Source organism: Wyeomyia smithii, chromosome 3, assembly GCF_029784165.1.
Source record: "Wyeomyia smithii strain HCP4-BCI-WySm-NY-G18 chromosome 3, ASM2978416v1, whole genome shotgun sequence".
In the NCBI taxonomy this organism is placed as follows: Eukaryota; Metazoa; Arthropoda; class Insecta; order Diptera; family Culicidae; genus Wyeomyia; species Wyeomyia smithii.
This window is the reverse complement of record NC_073696.1, coordinates 155,795,950-155,814,790: the sequence shown is the minus strand read 5'-3', so window position 1 is coordinate 155,814,790 and position 18,841 is coordinate 155,795,950. Positions and strand designations below refer to the sequence as shown.

General features: G+C 36.7%; 1 protein-coding gene across 1 annotated transcript in view; it reads left to right on the top strand.

Annotated features, from left to right (window-relative positions):
• Window positions 1-8,001, top strand: part of LOC129728724 (probable serine/threonine-protein kinase clkA) — a gene marked incomplete at its 5' end in the record, with an annotated part of 9,718 nt that extends 1,717 nt beyond the window's left edge. The window contains one exon of the mRNA XM_055687178.1: window positions 7,888-8,001. Within this exon, the coding sequence (XP_055543153.1) occupies window positions 7,888-8,001 (114 nt within the window). The remainder of the gene's footprint in view (window positions 1-7,887) is intronic.
• Window positions 8,002-18,841: the final 10,840 nt, after the last annotated feature.

The window sequence follows — 18,841 nt, the reverse complement described above, 5'->3', positions numbered from 1 at the left end:
TAGAAACAGTTTTCAACAGCTCGAACAAGTTTTAAAATCCTAGAGCTAGCACAGATATTTCTCATTAAAACGTTTTTTTCAACTCGTTATATAAAGGGTAATTTTTTGCTATTTGGTTTTTCGTATATTCAGATTTGACAGTTCGCGCGGGAATTTTGACAGCTGTCAAAGTCTAATGTACTCAGTTTGGTTTGCCATTTCACCATGAACAGACTTACGCATGAACAATGCTTACAAATAATCGAATTTTATTACCAAAATTCGTCCTCTGTGAAAAATGTTTTTCGCGCATTACGACCATTTTATGGTCGTCATAATCGACCTACTGTGCAAGCTATTCGAGCATACCACAATATATCTAACTAATGGTAGCAGTGGTCATAAGCTCCTACAAGGGAAAAAGCTATTCGAGCTATTGTGACGAAATTTCAAACCAGTTTTACTCTGTTGGACATAAACCCACCCAACCCACAGCCAGTGTAGTGGAAGACCGTGAAATGTTAATTCGACGCCGTTCGCAGCAATTGGGCTTGTGTTATTCGACTACATGGAAGATTTTACGAAATTATCTTGGTGTAAAACTTTACAAAATACAGCTCGTACAAGAATTGAAGCCGAACGACTTGCCGCAGCGTCAAATTTTTGGTGAATGGGCCTTAGAACAATTTGCCGAAAATCCACTTTTCTAGCGAAAAATTGTGTTCAGTGACGAGTTTCATTTCTGGTTAAATGGGTATGTTAATAAGCAAAATTGCCGCATTTGGATCGAAGAGCAACCAGAGGCAATACAAGAATCGCCAATGCACCCAGAAAAATGCACGGTTTGGTGCGGTTTACAAGCTGGAGGCATCATTGGTCCGTACTTCTTCAAAGATGATCAAAATCGCAACGTTACGGTCAATGGCTATCGCGTGATGATTTCTGATTTTTTTTTGCCGGAAATGGAAGAGCTGGGTCTTGTTGACATGTGGTTTCAGCAAGACGGAGCAACGTGCCACACATCGCGCGAATCAATGGACATATTGCGGAATGAGTTCGATGAGCAATTCATCTCACGAAATGGACCGGTGATTCGGCCGCCTAGATCCGGCGATTTAACACCGCTAGATAATTTTTTTATTTTTTGTCTATGCGGATAAGCCAACAACAATTCCAGCCTTGGAAGACAACATTACACGCGTTATTCGCGAGAAACCAGCCGAAATGCTCGAAAAAGTGACCCAAAATTGGACTTTTCGTATGAACCATTTAAAACGTAGCCGTGGCCAACATTTGAATGAAATTATCTTTAAAAAGTAAGTGGCATAAACCAGTTTATCGGCTCAAATTAAGATTTCATACAGTTTTGTAATATTTATGCGTTTTTTTAAAAGAAAAACCAAATTCTTACAAAATCACCCTTTACTATCGAATTCACATAATATCGAATCATGTTTTTAAGGTAGTATGATTTACCAGCAAAGTGACTTTCATAAATGTTCTGAACATAATTCACAATTTTAAAGTACCGTACTCTTCAATATTTATTCTGATTGTTTAAATTATTAATTTATTTGTCGCAATAGAAATTATACCATAAAGAGACGAACATATTTGAAAAATATATCCAGCTTTCCACGAGCGGTAATGGCGGACAGTGCACGCAGCCCATTTTGACGTTTTCTGTAGGTCAGGAAATTTTCAATCGCAGTAACAGAGTTGAAAATATAACAACGTCGCACGTTGCATAGCAACTTCATGAAACAATGGGCGTTTTGTTATTGAAATTTCGTCATGCGCATGCGCGGATCAAAATAAACTTTTCTTGCGACATTTCTCTATCACGACGGTCCCTTGAGATGTCGCTATAAATCGATTCGACTGTAACATGTTTTATCTGCTACCTACTTACTTTGAAGAGATTTCTTAGCATCCAAACATTTTATGGTGCTCTGTGATTAACAGGAAGTTCATTTAATTACAAAAATTTAAAATTACGTCATGTGGAGGATAAAAATACGATTTACCAATTAATGCTATAAATAGGTTGCCGTAAAAGCGGTAAGTTCGGGGTAATTTAGACCACCTAAGAAAAACACCTGTTATTTTGTAGCCCTTTTTTGTTCACACAACATTTATTTGACACGGCACAATACAAATTAATGTTTTACGGATCCAACTATATCTAATGTCTTATGGTCTAAAATATCTTATAAGCTAAAGGCAAATTTTTTATCCTCGCTGCCGACTACGATCTGAAACTATATCTAATACTAAAACTAACATAGTTTTTTTTATCCGAAATTCGTTTCGCTGTTAAATGGGCACCTTCATGCTCTTCAAGTAGCTATAAAGATGTAGCATGTATGGCAAGTTTCGCTGAGCGAGGATATCACGAACTGGCACATAGATCTGTACTCCTCGAGACATCACGCGAATGAAATCTCGTCCTAAATCCAACCCCCGAAACCAAGGTTTGCTGGAAACCTTGGGGATAATACTGTGTAGCCACCTCCCCAGTTCTCTCTTGTCCCAAGAGGCCTGTCAGTTGTTAAATGTACTCTGGCATGAAAATTTTAAAAAATCATTGTAGGCAATTGGTCGGTCGTAAATTTCACCGTTTGTTGCGCCCACCTTAGCCAAAGTGTCCGCTTCCTCATTGCCCGGAATGGAACAATGAGAAGAGACCCACAATTTTTCGGATAAAGCACTCAAATGTTCCTATATTTTCCCCAGGAATTACGGGGAGTGCCTCACATCCTTCATCGGTCGGAGAGCCTCAATAGAACTGAGACTGTCCGTAAAGATGAAGTAATGGTCCGTGGTCTTTTTTTTTCAATAATCCCTAATGTATACTGAATTGCAGCCAATTCTGCGACGTAAACAGAAGCAGGATTATCGAGCTTGTAGGAGACGGTAAAATTATTATTGAAGATACCGAAGCCAGTGGACCCATTGAGAAGTGATCTGTCGGTATGAAACGCATTGTCGCAGTTGATGTTTTTGTATTTGTTAAAAAATATTTTAGAGATCTGCTGCACGCGTAAGTGATCCGGGATTCCGCGAGTTTTTTCCATCATGGATGTATCCAAAAACACAGTAGAAAAAAAGGTATCTATCAAGTTGACACGATTGGAGCTGTATGAGAAAGGGTTTATACTTTGAGACATGTGATTGAAATACACAGTCATGAAACGGGTTTGAGAATTAGGTTCAACTAGCCTATCGAAATTTTCAATTACCAAGTAGTCAGATCCCAAAAGCGGCCTTTTAATGGGAAAACACCCGTCAAAACTTCCAAACTCTTCGTATGGGTCGAATGCATGCAACCTAAGGCAATACACAAACAACGATACTGCAATCGTTCCAGCTTGATTAAATGGGTATTTGCAGCAGAGCGGAAGCAGAAACACCCGTAATCAAGCACCGACAATATCGTTGTTTGGTAAAGCCTTATGAGGTCTCCTGGGTGGGCGCCCCACCCTGATCCAGTAATTGTCCGGAGGAAATTCACTTTCTGTTGACATTTTTTTATCTAATACCGAGCGTGACATCCCCAGGTGCCTTTCGAATCGAACTAGACACCACTATATTTATATATTAAAACCTGAAGAATCGTTTCACCCATTAACTGTAAGTGGAGCTTTTCGTAGCGTTTGTTTTCTATCACATAATGTTAGGTATTAGAGTAAGATTGACCTTTTTACTTTTAACACAAAAAAATCATAACATTGAGATCAAAAGAACACAATTACAACGACACAAAAAATAATGATTTTCGGACTTAAAAAAAACGTTTGGGGTGAAATGGACAGACATTACCCCATAATTTCGACAGTGTTTGAGGTGATATGGACTGTGTAAAAGGTGAGCTTTATAATAATAATGCTTGCTTTATACACAGTAGAAGGTGGCATTAGGCATTCGAAATGATAATGGTAATTCTTGTGCATTGCACAGTAATACTACCATAGGCCGAAAAAAAATTAGCTTTTTCGATTTTTATTAAAACTAGACATACACCGCCTGCTGTATGTTCGTTTTTGTAAGCCCACGGCGACAGTAATCAGTCCGACAAAAAATTCAATTCAAGCTCACCTCACCAAAAAAAACTGTCCATATCCCACCAAACAGGACGTTTTTCTAAAAACACAATTTCTCCCACCATTTTCGTTCAAACTTATTGTAATCTTTTATCAAAATGGAACCCGTTACTGGAGAAACACGGCTACATAGCTGAATAGACCGATAACATTGTAGAGCTCCTCAAAAAATCCTAAATGCACGAGCGTAAAACTTATAGCAAATCATCTTTTGATGATTCTCTCGTTTACATTTGCACTGTGGTGTACTTATCACAGCAAACCATGAAAATTTTATGTTAGTTGGGGTTTGGTGGTTCAAGGGCACAATGTAGTACATGGAACCCAAAAAAGCTATACTTTCCAATATGAAGCACCTGTCCATTTCACCACAGGGGTCCAAATTACCCCAAACTTGTATTCCTCGGGCACTGTCGGATTCGCGTCAAATCTATAGTGGTTGGACATAAGCCGAGACATCATGCAAATGAAATCCCGACCTACATCCAACCCTTTGAATCACGGGCTCGTCGATACCTAGGGGATAATGGAGTGTAACCACCTTCCCAGTTCAACTTTAGTCCAAAAATTTTGACAACTGATGATCGTGTTCTGACGTACAAATGCAAAAAAACGCAACAAGGGCAATTGGTTGGGCAGTTGGAAACTAGAAGTTCTTTGCAGTTATTGCATTGAACATGTCTTGTCACCGATCTCAATATGTTAAAAAATATGGTCTTTCTCTGAAGCCTTTGCGACGAATATTCATTTGAATAGTCAACTTTATTTAGATAATGACAATGAAGATCAGTCTGCACTAATGCTCCCTATTACAGAACCTGAGCTTAAATCTGTTCTGAACAGTTGCTCCAAAAAGAAATCCCCTGGCCCTGATGGTTTCAGTTATGAAATTTACATTAACAATTTTGACTGCATAAAAAGTAAATTACTGGAAGTGTACAATGGTTATTTAGATGGAACCCTTCATCCTCCGAAAAGTTTTAGTGAAGGCATCATTACACTAATTCCTAAAAAAGGTAACAAAAGTAAAACTCTCGACGACTATCGACCCATCAGCTTATTAAACTGCGATTATAAACTGCTTATGAAAATAATTGCAGGGAGAATACAAAAGATTTTGGGAAAAATTATTGGTGTAGGTCAAACTGCTTGTAAAGAAAACTTATCGTGTGTTGAAAATTTGAAGGATGTACGGAGGATTTTAACCAAGTTGAGAGTAAAATATTTAAAGGATGTCTCGTGGGCATAGATTTGAACAAAGCCTTCGATAGGGTTAATCACGATTACCTATGGCTTGTGCTGCAAAATTAGAATTTCCTCCTGCTATTATTAACTGCTTGAAAAAATTGTATAACAACGCTTCCTCAAAGATTCTGGTATATGGCTCCCTCACACAGGCGCTTGATATCAAACGCTCTGTGCGGCTGAGCATGATATTGTTCGTGTTATATTTAGAACCGCTAATTAGAAAAATAGCTGACAGTATTGCACCAATTCTCGTTTATGATAAGTTTTTCAACGTTATGGCCTTCGCGGACGATATAGTTGTTTTCGTAAGGAACGATGGAGAATTCGATCTATTACTAAGCATATTTGAAAACTTCTCTAAATATGCCCAGATAAAAATTAATTTGCATAAATCGGTCTTTATACGATTTAATAAAGCGCCCTTGGGCCCTCAGTTAATTAGTGAAATTAATAGTATCAAGATTTTGGGTGTAACTTTTGAAAATACCTGGAATTTAACCGTTGATACAAACTATTAAAAGCTTATAACGAAAATCAAATCAACAATGTCCTTACATAGTATTAGGCGATTGAGTTTAATTGAAAGATGTCAAATTTTAAATTTGTACATTTTATCTAAACTATGGTACGTCGCACAAGTTGTGCCTCCCTCAAATAATCATCTGGCACAAATAAGTCAGCATGTGGAAGGTTTCTTTGGAATGGGTTTATTTTTAAATTAAACAGAAATCAGTTATATTTGGGTTATTTCAAAGGCGGTTTAAAGCTTATTGACCCAGAAGTGAAATGTAAGGCTCTTTTCATAAGGAACATCTTGTATAATATTGACACCAACGGAAATTTCCAAGACGAAAAATACCTTTTTGAATATGAGTATCCACAAAAGCTGACGCGGAACGCAAGGGACCAAGAAATCAAAGAACACAATATTTTCACTACAACGAAATCATTATACGATCATTTCATCGCCTCTCATAACCACACACCTACTATCGAAAATGTTTATGATGTAAATTGGAGTACCATTTGGATAAACATCAGCAATATTTTTTTATCTCTGCAAGATCGGTCAATCATTTACACTTTTGTAAATAATTTGGTTCCCAATCGAGACAAACTTTTAGCGTACAATATAGGTAGACTTAATTTTGCAATTGTGAAAAATGCGGAGAAATAGACTCCAACAGACACCGAATTAAACTATGTCCAAAAGCTAAAAAAGTGTGGGACTGGTTCAGCAAAGTTATGCAGAGTAGATACAAGCTAAAATTTCATGACATTGAGGATATTTTGCAGTTTGATTTGCAGCCAACATCGAAAATTCACAAGGCAGCTTAATGGCTGGTGATTCGAGTGATTGCTTACAATTTGAGGACACAAGAACCATCCTTGTTTATGTTTAAACAAGAAATTAGAGAAATGAGATGGAATAACCGAGGGGCATTTAATCGAGCATTTGGAAGTTTACTAAATATTTGTTAAATTCTTCGAAAATGATCAGATTGAGAACGAAGTTTGTAATTATTATGATAATTGTGTAATAATGATTGGATTTAGTCTAGGCGATCAATTTTTAATCAATGATATAAGATCTAGTATGTGATACGAACTGAAATGTAACTTAAATATTAGTGTTAATAAATTATTAAACTTTAAAATAAAAAATACAACGCCATAAAACGGGTTTGAGAATTAAGTTCGATTATCATTTCAAAATTTTCAATCAAAGGACGGTTCAAGACCTCACAATTGATAAGAATGCGAGTAAACAGGCTCCAGATGTGGGTTTTTAATGGTAGAACTCCAGAGAGATCTTTAAACTTATCCACAAACAACGATATTGTATTCGCTCCAGTTTGCTGCGGATCGGAAGCAGAAACACCCCTACTTTATTACAGACAATATCGTTGTTTGGTAAAGCTCTATAAGGTCTCCTGGGTGGGCTCCCCACCATGATCCGGTTATTATACGAAGAAAATTCACTCTTTGTTGGCATTTTCTCATCATATATCTGATGTGACAACCTCAGGTGCCTTATGATTCGAACTAAACACCAAGATACTTGTGTACCAAAGCCTGAGAAATCGTTTTACCCATTAATTGTGGCCAGAGTTAAGCAGGTTCATGCTTCCTAGAAAAAAACTACTATCTCAGTCTTCTCCGGAGAGAATTCGATACCGAGCTGTGAAGCGCAAGCAGACAAATTGTCTAAGGTATCTTGCGATGGTCCTTGCGAATCGGCAGCTTTGGCTCCTGTAACAAAGACCACACTGTCGTCTGCAAGTTGTCTTATCGTGCATGAATTTGCCAGACATTCGTCGATGTCATTTACATAAAAAATGTAAAGAATGGAAACGAAAAAGAAGAGAGGTACGTGTTCTTGTTGGTGCTAGTGCGCAAGCTTTAGCGCGATGAATGTAGATCCCTCGCCCTCCTGCCCCCCTCCCTTTGTTAATTCTGCAACTCCCTCCCGTGTCACGCTAGGATGGCTCTTCCAATGGTTAATAACTTCAGGCCGAAAGCAAGACCAAAATCCAAATCTTTAAATATTTTACAGATTTCCACAGACCTGACATCACACTATAAGGCCGTGACTGAAATTTTAAAGCTCGGCCTGGACAAGCTCCGTGCCGTGGTCAATAACCTTAGAGAGACCAACGATATAGCTTGATCCGAGCTTTTTACAAGGGAATATCGTTTTTATGTACCTGCTAGAGATGTGGAAATCTACGGTGTCGTGACCGGTTCGAGTCTGTCCATCGAGTGTATTTTGAAAAGCGCTATCGGGTGCTTTAAAAACAAGTTTGTCCTGATGTGAGTGTGCTCGACTGCAAGCGATTGCGGTCAGTATCGATCGTCGGCGGCACAAATTTATACACTCCGGGTCTGCACTACTAAGCCACGATCCACCGGGTTCTTCTCCTTGTGCGGCTCTACGTCTAATCCTGGGGAGTTCAGGAGTAGGAAAAATAATTTCTCTCCCAAACTTTCCCGAAAAGTTCCCGAGATTTCCCAGAGTGGAATGAATGGTACAAACAAACCTAAAAGTGCTGCGTAAAAACCGAAGCAAACTCCTCCTGGGCTTGCAATTTTAAAGTCCCAGAAGGAGTTCCCAGCACTTCCTGGAACATCTAAGCCTCCAGTTTCTCCTTTTGCACATCCAGTTGATGATTCAAGTACTTGATTGGTGGAATTGTCAGACATTGTGAACTGGATTTTTGGAACTTTCAATGTACCCTATCCAATTAAAGTTTTTCTTACAGCATTCCTCCCAACAGTTAGACCATTTTTCATTTTTGAAGCAGTTGACTGCTCAATCGCCCCTTCTTGCAGCGATCGTATCCTTTGATGGCTAATGCATCTGCTAATGCAAATGATTCTATCTCTGTCTTACAGTGGACTTGTATAAGTATTCTATTAAAAATCGTTTCACTCAAAGTTATCATAAATAAAAACAAATGCGTTGCATTTTTTCTTTGTAAAACTTGACCTGCTTCAAACATTGATCTTAACTTCCATGATTTTACTTAGATTTTATTATAGACACCCCATATGAAGGAGTGCTTCTAGGGATAAGGAAGTGCAATTCTTTCTGACCTCCTCTCGATTTCAGGCATCGAAGTTATCGCATGTCAAATGACAGTACAAGGTGAAGAGCTTTATATTGCCTCAATTTATATTCCCCCAGAGCACATGTTGGGCAACGGATGCACTTTGATTTGATAGAACTGCTTTCCTCGTCACGTTTAATTTTGGGAGACTTTACCTCTTATTGCGTGTCTTGAGGTTCCCCTTATAATAATAACCGCTTCTCTTTGCGATCACTTCGGCATGACTGTTTTAAATAACACGCCTTCCGAAAATTGTGAATCCTACTTCACTAAATGAAGGTGCAGCTGATTACTTTTAAAGTGAGATAGAAGCTAAACTAAAAGAGTTAAATGCTTGGTGTTAAAAAATAACTTGTAGAGTAGACTTCAATGCTTAATTTGGTTAACAACAAACCCCATGTTTATTACACATTTCAGAGAAAAAATTGCAGTTTAGTTCTCAAAACACATCTGATTTCACATTTGTTTCTTTCTAAGTGCTGTTACGGTTCATAACAGTTCAGTTAGCGGACTTGGAGGTTCGGTTGAATAAGTTGCACCAGAGACGGTTTGGAGAAGAATGAATACTTTATTTTTCTTAATGTTCTTACAAGTCTCATACTGGAGACATTTGAAGCACCGATATCTATGTATGCTATGTACACGATCACATAATCGATGATCGTGTACACGCGAAAGAGAGAAAGATATATTCACTGAAACTTCATGACTGTACTCTTGGTAACAGCATGGTTCGGTAAATCAGAAATGCGACACTTCTGTTTTTTGTGTCGCTCGAAATTCCAGGCATTGAACTGAAGGTTCGATGCCGGGTAGAATTGACCTTCTCAGCATGTTTTCCACTGGTGTGGTCTGCTGGAAGTAAGTTAATGTTAATGAAGTTAATGACATGTGGAATGCACATGTCACATTATTCCCCTAAGGGCCAAAATTGATTAAAAGTTGTTCGGCTTGCTTCAAGTGTCTCTCACAATTTTGATTTGTTATTGTTACAACAGACATTATTGTTTTGTTGATCCTAATTATCTTTTTTTTTCAATTTTCGACTCGCCCCTTCCCCCTACTGGGAAAGGAATCTTTATTACTTCATCAATCAAAGAAATAGTTATCGGTTTCCGTTATACTCTACTAAATTTTTGAATTTCAATATTTATTTCCAAAAAATTTAGTAGAGTATAACGGAAACCGATAACTATTTCTTTGATTGATCTCAATCACTCTGCTAAAACGCTCGTTATAGATTTTCTAGATCTTTATTACTTGTTGGTGAAACGATGTTCTATTAATCTTGAGATATGAACTTCCTGCTGTTTATTTTCTTCGTCAACTATTGTTGCATTTGGTAAATTTAATTTTGTGATTTTAAATGGTTCTCAATAGACTGGGTCTAGCTTGTGTCTATTTTCTTTTTGTAAATATACCGTTTCACCTACTCTTATGTCCGTATGGATTATTTTATTGTTGACCATATTTGTTCTGCTGATTTTTTCTCTGTTTAGTGTTTGCGTGTCGTTGTTGTGAATTACTTGTAATCTAAATTTCAGTTCTTTTTGGTATGACTCGAGATTGTACAAAGGATCTATATTATTGTTGCAAAATTCAAAAGTATTACTTTATTTTCCAAATATTAATTCAAATGATGTGAAATCATGTTTTATGTTTGGGGTTGTATTGTAGTGAAAACAATAGAATGGTAACGACTCATCCCAATTGTTTTTTTGCTCTAGGGCGCCGATAGTTTGTGGGTGGTACGCCGTAGAACATTTGTGGTTTACTTGGAGTAGTTTGCATACTTCATCAAACACTCCCTTGTATTCGGTACCTTGATCCGTTTTAGTACATTTCATTGGTCCGAATACAAGTATACATTTTTCCACGACTGCTTTAGCTATGGAAACTGCTGATTTGTCCGGTACGGGAATTGCAATAACATACTTGGAGAGATCACATTGTAGTGTTACTGCATAGCGGTTTCCATTTTCAGTGAGTGCGAACGGACCGATGGTGACAATGGACACGACATCAAAGGCTGTGTTAGGTGTAGTAGTAACTACAACGGGTGTTCTTACAAATATTGCATGTTTGTTTATTTTGCACAGCTTGCAATTTCCGACGTAATCTGAAATTGTTTGCTTCATTTTTGGCCAGGTATAAAGGGACTTGAGTTTCTTATATAATCTATTTATACCGATATGACCTCCAGTTGCAGAGTCATGGTACTGTTTTAATATGCTGCTTATCTCAGTCTCTGTAGAAACTTGAACAGGTTTCTTATAAATTATTATGGCAGTATTCCGAAGAATAGCGTTGCCTATTTGTTTAAATGTATTCATGTCGATGTATGAGAAAATTACATCTTTCGATTGAATTGCTAGCTTTTTCACTTTTGAGTTAATTTCGACATTACTTTGCGAGGAATGCACAATGTGGTGGTAAACCGCTCAACGCGATGGACATCATGCGTTGAAAAGAGTTAGGACTTATGTTTAAACCGAAAGGTAGCCTATTAAATTCGAAATGACCTTTATCAGAGGAGAAGGCTGTGTATTGTTTAGAATTTCGGTCCAACGGGATTTGGTGAAATCCAGACATCAGGTCAAGTGTAGAAAAGTATCTTGCTCGACCTAATTGATCTAGGATTTCATCTATCCGTGGGAGTGGAAACTTGTCTGGAGTTATTTTTTTATTCGACTGTCGGTAATCGATTACAAGTCGCCATTTCTTACTTCCGTTTGAATCTGTTTTCTTTGGCACAAGTAAGATGGGCGAGTTGTAAGGTGAGGTCGAATTTTGAATTATCCCTTCATTTAGCATTTTTTGTACTTGTTCATTTATTTCATATTTTTGAGGCTCCGGTAATCTGTAATTTTTGATATAAGTTGGTTTTGGGTCATTGAGGGTTATACTTTGTTTGTAAAAATTGTTTTCTGAAAGCAAGTCACCTTGAAGTGAAAATATGTCATTAAATTCATTGCAAAGTTTTTCCAGTTTATTTTTTATGAGAGGCTCACTGCTTTCGAGTTTAAACTCCTTATTTAATTTCTTTGCTCGTTCATTAAGATTTTCTTCGTTCGTTTTGTTTTGAATAGAACAAAAATAGAAATTTGCAAAGGATTCATATTTAGGGAAAAAGTTTTCTGGTAATTGAATTTCCTTAGTTGTAGTATTTATAATTTTAACGTGACAGTTGTTTTTGTTTACCAGAATATTTGTGCAAAATACTCCGGGGTATATTTCTGCAGAGAAAATTACACTGTCTTCCTGAATATTCATGTTGTCGAGTTGTTTAATTATCTCACACCTAGCTGGTATGATACTTGAGTTGACTTGCCTGTTCACTATGGGAATTGAAATTGTTTCAAAATTTTGAGTCAGATTGAGAAGCCAAGAGTCATAATCTATGTTACATTTGTGGTTTACTAGGAAATCTCTTCCTATTATTCCATCGGTAGGAATCGGGAAATCGTTTTTCACTATATGAAACATATGAGGTATTTTAAAGTCATTTCTTGAATTTTCCCCACGATTTTGTTGTTGCCAATTTCTTGCTACAAATATTTGTGCATTTGAATTGGATTGGTTTGCTTTTTCGTGAACGTCATTTTCGAGTACCTTTTGTAATGCATCACCAATCTTGCTGAATGTTCCAGATTTCAAGATGGTTTTCGTTTCTGCGTATTTTATACCATTAATGAGGGCTTCGACACCTCTTTTTGTGGCCATAGCATGCGCCCTATCTACTGGAATTTCTTTTTCTGTAGAATCTTTCTGTTTGAGTGTTTTTAAATTTGCGGTTTCGGATGTAGTTTTCGATTCACAATAATGCTTTAATGTATCTAACAGACCTTCTAGGTTGATAGCATCAGTAATCACTTGGCGAGCAACACCCGCCAGTCGCGTTTTTACGAAACGTAATACCGTAAGTTGAGCCGCCTCTTTTTGTGGGGCAGTGGCGTTGGCAAAATCGTTTGTCACAGTATCGTTGAATAAATTTACAGCGTCTATAAACGCTTCTAAATTCTCTGGAGCACCGTCGTACGTTTGCACGAGTGTGGTGCCCAGTCTAATGTCTACTTTAGCCATAATTGAATTGATATTCTTTTTTCGGTTTGTTTTCTTTTTTAATTTAGGCTGATACAAATTTCAAATTCTTTTTATGTCCAAGGTTATCAAAGCTAGAAAAGGGGGTGGCAAAAAATAAATAACTTCGAGACGAAAAAAAGAAATATCTTTGATCAAAGTTTGTGTGCAAGTTATGACGTTTGTAACTTGCACTCAAATAAATGTTGAAAAATAACACTTTATTATTATTATTATTAATTTTGCTTGCCTTTCGACGACACTCTCGCTGTCACTGGACTTGTTTTTTGCTAAATAAAGCATTTATGCTGTCGAAAAACCAATAGAATGAACAAAACGGTTTGAGCTTTTTTTTCTTCCCCTTCCAATATTCAAGATTTTTGAAGGGGGGGGGGGTGACATAAAATGAAAATACAATTTGTAACAGCCTTAGTGTAAAAAATGTAAAGTATTGCAATAGATCTGATACTTAAGCTACTTTTCGCAAATGGTAGTTTTAGCTCTATTATTACCACTATATCGTTATATTTTTGCCGGGAGGCTTTTACTAAAAATGTTAATTCGGAGTCTGTAAACAGCGTTTCGTGATCCACTAAGGTTTTTTGAATTTGGTGATATATTTGGAGGGCTTTAATTTTTTTTCTATTAGGAAATTTTTCCTATAAAGCCTTTGCGAAATTGTTCGATATGGTGTTTAAAGCTGATAAGTGACATTTAACATCATATCGAACTTGCTCCATGGAGGATTCATGTTATAATAATTTTTGGAGGGTTCATGTTATAATAATTGTTATAACTATTTTTAGAGGATTCATTTTATAATTTTTTTTTTAAATTAAACATACTTGGTTCCGCTGTTGTTGTTACCACCGCTGCTGAAAAAAAGGGCGCGCTCTATCCCGACGCACGCTCCAGGTTGCCGACGCACTCTCCAGGTTGCCGACGCACGCTCCAGGTTGCTTCAGAGTTTGTTGTAAATTGTTTGTTATTTTGTTTTTCTCTACACTTGATTAACGTTCGGGCGATTTTTAAGTTGTTTTTTTATCTACACTTGATTAACGTTCGGGCGATTTTTAAGTTGTTTTTTATCTACACTTGATTAACGTTCGCCACCGATCGGGCGATTTTTATTGCTTGTGCCCTTGCGTGACGCTTATATATTTGCTATAGTGCAATCAATAACTGGCACACTACAATGCACAGGATTAGATTGATTTTAAACTCGTGCTCTGTAAGATAGTCCGTATGGAGATCCAGAGTATTTTGTACACTCACTTGCGGATCTCCATTGTTGGTGAAGGATTTAGAATGGGACTTGCCCATTTTTCACTTTACTTAAAATTCGTTAATTTGCACTGAGTATCGCTACGTACATTGCGTCGTATTCTGCCCTCGGTTGTGACACTGATAACAAACAATCGACTTCAACTATGTCAACCTTGACTTTCGCTGCTGGTTAGCACTTCAAAAAACAAAAATGAACCACTCTGCGTACAAAACACTTGTTCTTTTATCCAGGAAGGTTTTTCCACTGTATTTGCTTGGATAGTCTGCAGCTCTCGTCACTCTGACGCACTCTGGAAAATGTTTTTTTTTTATTTCATTTAACGTCGAATTCATTCACACAGTTCCGCGAAAATTTGAAAAATGTTCATAATTATAGCCATCAAAGTTCGCTGGCACAGGTCGCCATGTTACGGTTCATAACAGTTCAATTAGCAGACTTGGAGGTTCGGTTGAATAAGTTGCACCAGAGACGGTTTAGAGAAGAATGAATACTTTATTTTTCCTAATGTTCTTACAAGTCTCCTACTGGAGACATTTGAAGCACCGATATCTATGTATGCTACGTACACGATCACATAATCGATGATCGTGTACACGCGAAAGAGAGAAAGATATATTCACTGAAACTTCATGACTGTACTCTTGGTAACAGCATGGTTCGGTAAATCAGAAATGCGAGACTTCTGTTTTTTGTGTCGCTCCAAATTCCAGGCATTTAACTGTAAGTTCGATGCCGGGTAGAATTGACCTTCTCAGCATGTTTTCCACTGGTGTGGTCTGCTGGAAGTAAGTTAATGTTAATGAAGTTAATGACATGTGGAATGCACATGTCACAGTGCTTCTTATTCTCTCTAATTCGACGTTTTTAAGACACTGTTGATGATGAATTTTTCCCAGCTTTGCAAGGGAACCAACGAGATTGAACTAGCTGTCATACTTCTATACTTGTTGAAGGCAATCATAACCAAAAATTGGAAAAAGTAACTCTGCCGCATGAGTATTTTTGCCATATCCGTCGAAGGATTCTTTTTTAAAAAAATAGCGCCCTCTATCCTGCCCCTGTTTACAAAGTTGACGTAAGAGCCAACATGACCAAAATGCTCTTTTTTGTTGATTTAACATATTTTTTGTTGGTTCAACATACATACACTATAAACAAAAAAACTGTTTTTTTTTCTGAAACTGTTGAGAAATGGTAACTGCCAATTGATTCCAAAACTGGCGTCATTCCTTACAAAACTCACTTTTAAGATAAAATTGTACTTCTCGAAAAATGTTCAAGGGAAAGGGGAAAAGGGTAAAAAGGGTTTAAATTATTATATTTACACAAACATCAGACTCTAGAAAGGTCAAATCGACTCGAACAGTACGGTCGCATTTTACCAACAGCTCGAGGCTTAGTCTTAGACTACCGAGAGATATTAATATTTTGTTTTTCGCTTTCAAAAGGCAATCTTTTTAAAAGACTACCTGTTGAAAGGCAAAGTAATAAATTTGTTTTTAAAGTTAACGAGTGTTTGGTGAATTAATTTCGTTTGAGATATTTCTACTTAAATTCTATAGTGAATTGAAAGTGTAGTGAAGTTGTCCAGTTATGCCTGGAAAAAATAAAAAAGCTCGTTCTGATGCGGCAGCAAGGAAACGTGAGGCATCTCCTCCAAGTGACACTGAAATTTCGACTAACAGGTATGATATTCTTTCTTCTGTTGGGGATCTAGAATTCCAAACTTCTCATACTGAGCATAAAGCCGTTATAAAGAATGTTAAACTTCCACCTATTGTGGTATTTGTAGCAAACTTTAAAGCATTTCGATCAGAACTTTCATCATTTCTATCGAATGTGAAAGGTAATTTTCAAATTGGTCGCCAAGGCGAAATTCGTATTTTGGCCGAATCTTTTGATGGCCATAAACATCTTTTACAGTATTTGACTGAAAAGATGTATAAATTTTACTCTTTTGATGCCAAATACGAGAGACCGTTTAAGGCTGTGTTAAAAGGTCTCTCAAATGATCAGTATTGATGAAATCAAAGATTGTTTGTCAGAATCACTTGGTTTTGCCCCCAACCAAGTAATTTTGATGAAACGAAAGGCAAATGCCAAAATTTTTCAAACTGGAATACACCAGGAAAATTACTTAGTACATTTTGATCGTACCAAAGTACATAATTTAAAATGTTTAGAAAAAGCACGTGTTTTATTCAACGTGCGAATAAAGTGGGAAAATTTCATGAGTTATGGAGGAATCCATAATCTTACGCAATGTCGGAATTGTCAAGCCTATGGTCATGGAACTCGAAACTGCCATATGGCTGCAAAATGTATGATTTGTGGTGACACTAGTCACACGAAAGATATCTGCCCCGTGAAAGAGATCACTAATAGTTTCAAATGTGTAAATTGTGGGGGAAATCACAAATCTAATTTCTCTAATTGTCCTGTGAGGTCAAAAATTATTGCTTCTAGACAACGTAGGAATTCTAAGCAACCTGTTGTCAATGTGCGTATACAAAAGACTTTCAATACTGTTCAGGCATCACCAGCACTTTCATTAGCAGGTGTGTCTGTAGGTAATAATTTAAATTCAGATAACAAATTTCAGAAAAATAATCCTGTTAAGGCAACACCAGGCTGTTCATATGCCAGTGTCCTTACATGTAATATTTCAAATTCGAACAGTAACAAACCATTCGTGTTTGGTGCTGAAAAGTCAGCCAGTATTGATTTAGGTAGTCCAACTCCAGAAAAGATTGAATACCTACAACAATCCATGCTGCAGCTAATGTCCCTTTTGTTGAACTGTAACTCGATGTACGAGGCTGTTCAAGAAGGTATAAAATTTACAACTAATATTGTTATGAAATTGAAATTCAGCAATGATTTTAAATAATGCTGTAAATTTTCTAAATTGGAATGCTCGCTCTTTAAAAGCAAAAGAAGATGAATTTTTCAATTTTTTAACAGTCCACGATGTGCATATTGCAGTTGTGACTGAAACGCTTTTAAAGCCAAATATTAAACTAAAAAAGAACCCAAATTACATGGTTCATAGGTTTGATAGAATTGATGTTGCCGGTGGTGGAGTTGCAATAGTTATCCACCATCGAATAAAACATCGTGTTTTACCCCATCTTGAAACCAAAGTTATCGAGAGTTTGGGAATTGAAATTGAAACAAGTATTGGCATTTTATTTATAGCCGCAGTGTATTTGCCTTGTCAATGCACTGGTGAGCGAAAAAATTATTTCAAGGGAGATTTACAAAAACTCAGAAGAAATAAATCTAAATTTTTAATCATCGGCGATTTTAATGCGAAACATCGATCTTGGAATAATGCTCAAAGCAATTCCAATGGAAAAATATTGTTTAATGATTGCTCGGCTGGATTTTATTTAGTTTTATTTCCAAATGGTCCTACATGTTATTCTTCTATTAGGAATCCATCTACAATTGATTTGGTACTAACAAATCAAAGCCATTCATGCAGTGATTTATTAACTCATGCTGACTTTGATTCTGATCATCTTCCCATAACATTTTCTATTTCCCATGAAACTATTTTAAATTCCACTAGATCTGTGTTAAATTATCACAAGACTAATTGGGATAGATATCGTTCTACGATCGAAGAAAATTTGAATGATGATATTATTTTACAAAATAGTGCTGACATTGACGGAGCATTAGAAAATTTTAGCAGCTTAATACTCAATGCCCGGAATTTATCAGTTCCTAAGGCAAGAGTGAAATTTAATGCACCAATTATTGACAGTGAACTTCAACTTCTTATATGTTTGAAGAACATACGGAGACGTCAATACCAAAGATCTCGTGATCCTGCTTTGAAAATTATTTTTCAAGAATTACAAAAGGAAATTAAACATAGATTCACTCTCTTGCGAAATGAGAATTTCATGAGAGAAGTTGAACAACTAAAACCTTATTCAAAACCTTTCTGGAAGCTCTCGAAGGTTCTTAAGAAACCCTCGAAGCCCATTCCAGTCCTTAAAGATGGTGATTGCATTTTTCTAACGAATGAACAAAAATCTCAAAAACTTGCTCAGTAGTTTGAGAGTGTTCATAACGCCAATTTGAACGTAGTAAGTCCCATTGAGAATGAAGTAAACCAAAAGTATGTTCAGATCACCACCCAAGAATTTCTTTCTGAAGAGGTATTAGAGACAAACTTGAATGAGGTGCGAACTATTCTCAAAAAATTCAAAAACATGAAAGCACCAGGAGATGATGAGATTTTCTATATCCTCATCGAAAGACTTCCCGAAAACTCTTTAAATTTCTTGGTAAAAATTTTTAACAGATGCTTTGCACTAGCACATTTTCCTACGAAATGGCCAAATGCCAAAGTCACTCCAATTTTAAAACCCGAAAAAAATCCAGCTGAGGCATCAAGTTATCGACCAATTAGTTTACTTTCCTCTATTAGCAAACTTTTTGAAAGAATAATTCTTAATAGAATGATAACACATATTAATGAGAACTCAATTTTTGCAAATGAGCAGTTTGGTTTTCGC